The sequence below is a fragment of the Gossypium hirsutum genome, chromosome A03, assembly GCF_007990345.1.
Source record: "Gossypium hirsutum isolate 1008001.06 chromosome A03, Gossypium_hirsutum_v2.1, whole genome shotgun sequence".
NCBI lineage: Eukaryota > Viridiplantae > Streptophyta > Magnoliopsida > Malvales > Malvaceae > Gossypium > Gossypium hirsutum.
In genome coordinates this window covers 86,358,796-86,362,186 of record NC_053426.1, presented here as the reverse complement: position 1 = coordinate 86,362,186, position 3,391 = coordinate 86,358,796, and the positions used below count along the sequence as shown (strand labels likewise).

Here is a 3,391-nt window from a genome sequence, read left to right as displayed (position 1 = left end):
TATATGATTTAATAAAATTTAAAATAATTATAACTAATAAATTATCTTACATGAATTTGTATAATTTAAAATAATTATTATTACATATAATTTAATAATAATATATAATTTCATAAAATTCTTGATAATAAATTTTCTTATATGAATTTATACAATTTAAAATAATTAATATTAAAAAGAACTAAAAAGCACGTCCCGATGAATTTGGATAAATGATTGTCTAGATGCACTTGAATCAATAAATTCATTCTTGATGTAAAAACCTTTTTTTATATTAATTTATAAAATTTAAAATTTCAAAATACTAATAATATAAATAACCACTTATTAAAAAATACATATAGAATGATTCAAGATAAATAGGTGTCCAAATTCAATTGTATCTAGATAATATTCAAATAATAAACATAAAACAGAATGGAATGAAGAGGGCAGACAGTAAAAATTTTGCCATAAAAGTATGACTGCGGATGCCTGCTAAATAGAATGCATGTCTTACAAGATCCACCTTGTTTCTCAAATGATTGGATAAATTTTTCTCACACAATTATTTTCTTATCATTACAGCCTAATCTTTCTAACCCAGATCACCGCACAAGAGAAAAAGGGGTTAAAACAACAGAAACGGTTCAGAAATTCTAGTCGAGACCAAAAGCTTGGCCATTAAATTCACAAAGATGTCAATAGCCCCAGTAGTCATTCCGGATCTCATCATCGAATTTCTTTTTAAGCTCTGGATGTTTCTCAAAGTACTCGTCTGCGGTCATGGTGCTGATCTTTTGCTGTTCATAAAAAAGATAAAAAATTCAGCAATTGTGATTTGGAACACAACAACACACATTCCGGCATTGTTTTATTTATTACCTTAAGTTCTTGAACCTCGGCAATTTCTTTCTCCAATCGCTCAGACTCTTTCAAGGATTTCTCCTCTGCCTCTTTCAATTCTACAAGCTATAACTACAAATAAATAGCACATCATTCGAGGAAAAAACTTGGAGACAGGGTAAAAGAGAGTCAATTATCCTGTTGATTCTCACCAATTCATCAAATTTTGGTTTGTATTGAGGAGTGACGGTGTCAACAAACTTGGGGATCTCTACACCTGCAATGGAAGAGTATATAACATTTGTAACGGTGAATCCCTCAAAACTCCATCCAAACCTTATAACAAGCATAATAAATATGATTACTTTGACTGCTAGAAATTGCAGACAAGTGAGAATTGAGTAGCTAGATGTCTATATTTTCTTCATTCTACTTTGAACATAAGTATAGGAGTATCTCAAGTTTTGGTGTCCAGAAGAATCTGATCACATAATAGCATTATTGAAATGAAACATCTACGGCATTAATCTGAAATTGTTAAATGCTAATAGCATTCAACAAGTGAATTGCACATAAATAAGAATTGTATTTGCAAACAAAATAGCAGCCAATTTAAACAATGTCCTCATTGGAAATTGATTTCCATTGAACTTTCAGTGAAGTATGGGGCATGGAACTGATCTAGGAAAGATCAAGGAGATCTGGAGATGGAAAATGATCAGAGAAATATAAAACAATAGCAATATAAAGCAAAGGGCACAGAAATCCTCAGGAATCAGAAAGCTCAATCTGAAACTGCAAATTCCATTCTAAATACTATCACATGCTATGACCAGCAGAAGGGAGAGGAGTATCTTGGCTGAATGAACCATGCAGAAGATCACCTGTACGGTGGAAGCAGACGATAGTTGACAATTTCAAGCACCAGAAGTGTCACCGCAGGCTTGCTCAATAAAGAAGCATTCCTCTGTGCCAAATGCTGCAAAGAAGGCATTTTAAAGAAATCCTATTATTCTATTAGCAAGTGACAATATATTTTTGTAAATCCATAAAGAGAGAATATGGAAATCAGACTTTAGCTTTGGTCTCAATTGAAAAAATCAGCAGTCAGACAACAACTAAGCCTTCTCCCACTACATGGAGTCATCTATTGATCATAAATCATCATTGGCTCTTATATAAGTTGCCAATGGATGGTTACAATGGGTTTGGAAAGAAATTTCCAAAGTGCAATTTTCTAAATTAAATGATTTAATAAAGGGTGAATTGTTACATTTAGTCAGTTAGTTGGTTTGGATGAAAAGTAGCATGATCTTGAACAGATGTCAGGAAATCTGAAAAACAAATATTATATTGACAGATAAAGTCATTATAAGTCAAAATTTGTTTTTCCAAATTAGTAGGATGATTGACTTACTTTCAGCCAGTAGCAAGAATGAGGTTACAAGTATATTGAAAGTGGCAATTACTTCTTAAGACTTCCATTAAAAATGAGATGGAATAACTTTTCCAATGGACAAAATTTATACCACAAATCTCGAAAACTGCATGACACTAATCCTTTACTAAGAAATCTTCTAAAAGATAAGAAATAATAACATTAGAAGGGAAGCAAGTTACACTGAAGTGCGAACAAAATAACGAATGAGGTGCAATGAGCAACAATCTGGTGTATGTTTCAACCATAGCAATACTAGGAACAACCTGCGTCAAACGAATCAATACCAAGCATTAGAAATAGTTTGAAAATCAGTAGTGATCCAATTGTCAAAGACCAAATAAAAATTAATTAAGCCTACAAGAAAATAGTGATCAATTTATAAATTAGATTACATTACTCTATTCAGGATAATACCTGCCCAGCAAATAAAGATTCTTCCATTTGAAAGACCAACTTCAAATAAAGATTCATTGAAAAGCCAGATAACAGTGAAATAGGCAATGGACTAACTTCCCGCATCACCATGAATCTCTCATTGGGCTGTACATTTGCTTCAGGTAACAACTCTGTAACTCCACCAGAAGATAACCAATTCATGACCGTTTCACAAGCTGGCTGCGCCATCGTGTAGGAGACAACCCAAAACATCCCAATTGATTTATAGAGAGAATAAAAAAGGAGCTAGGGATTAGAGAGAAGAAAAGACCTGGCTGAATTTGGTTTGTAAAGTAGAGTTAACTTCATCAAAAGTGCGACGAAGAGTAGCGAACTCTTTGCGAGCCTCATCGGAGACCAAAAGCTTAGCCATCCCTTCCCAATCAATGTTCTTTGATGCTTTGAACGCGACATCGACGACTTTCTTCCCCGGTCTGCTCATTTTTCTCGCACTTTCTCGCTTCCCAAACGCGAGACGGTGGAGATTTGGATCGAAGAAAACTGCTGTTGATGTTGGGAGGGAGAGGGTGGGGTGGAGCAGCAGATTTTGGCTGGGGAGGGTAAAACAGAAACGATTAGCTAATCCTTACTTTTGAAACGGATTGGCTAATCGTTGTTGAAGCAGAGAAAATGAGGAATACATCCGTGTTGTAATAGGCCTGTAATAGGCAATACATCAAACCAAACACA

At 34.1% G+C, this 3,391-nt stretch overlaps 1 protein-coding gene across 2 annotated transcripts; it reads right to left on the bottom strand.

The window, feature by feature from the left end:
- Positions 1-353: 353 nt before the first annotated feature.
- Positions 354-3,147, bottom strand: LOC107886324 (mediator of RNA polymerase II transcription subunit 23). 2 transcript variants are annotated; one of them, XM_016810222.2, is made up of 5 exons: positions 2,681-2,944; positions 2,446-2,529; positions 1,710-1,804; positions 865-1,102; positions 354-782 (listed from the first exon to the last, which is right to left on the bottom strand). In XM_016810222.2, exons 1-4 carry the CDS (start codon positions 2,912-2,914, stop codon positions 1,078-1,080), a joined length of 438 nt encoding a protein of 145 aa, XP_016665711.2. In that variant the 5' UTR covers positions 2,915-2,944; the 3' UTR covers positions 354-782; positions 865-1,077. The 2 variants fall into 2 exon arrangements, 1 of the variants encoding a protein (XP_016665711.2); XR_005916873.1 differs by lacking the exons at positions 1,710-1,804; positions 2,446-2,529; positions 2,681-2,944 and adding an exon at positions 2,973-3,147.
- Positions 3,148-3,391: the final 244 nt, after the last annotated feature.

Coding starts and splice junctions, on each gene's coding strand:
- LOC107886324 (XM_016810222.2), bottom strand. CDS start 2,914: ATGTTTTGGGTTGTCTCCTACACGATGGCGCAGCCAGCTTGTGAAACG. Junction 2,530..2,680: donor AATCTTTATTTGCTGGGCAG/GTATTATCCTGA, acceptor CGTTTGACGCAG/GTTGTTCCTAGTATTGCTAT. Junction 1,103..1,709: donor CGTCTGCTTCCACCGTACAG/GTGATCTTCTGC, acceptor CTTCCATTGCAG/GTGTAGAGATCCCCAAGTTT.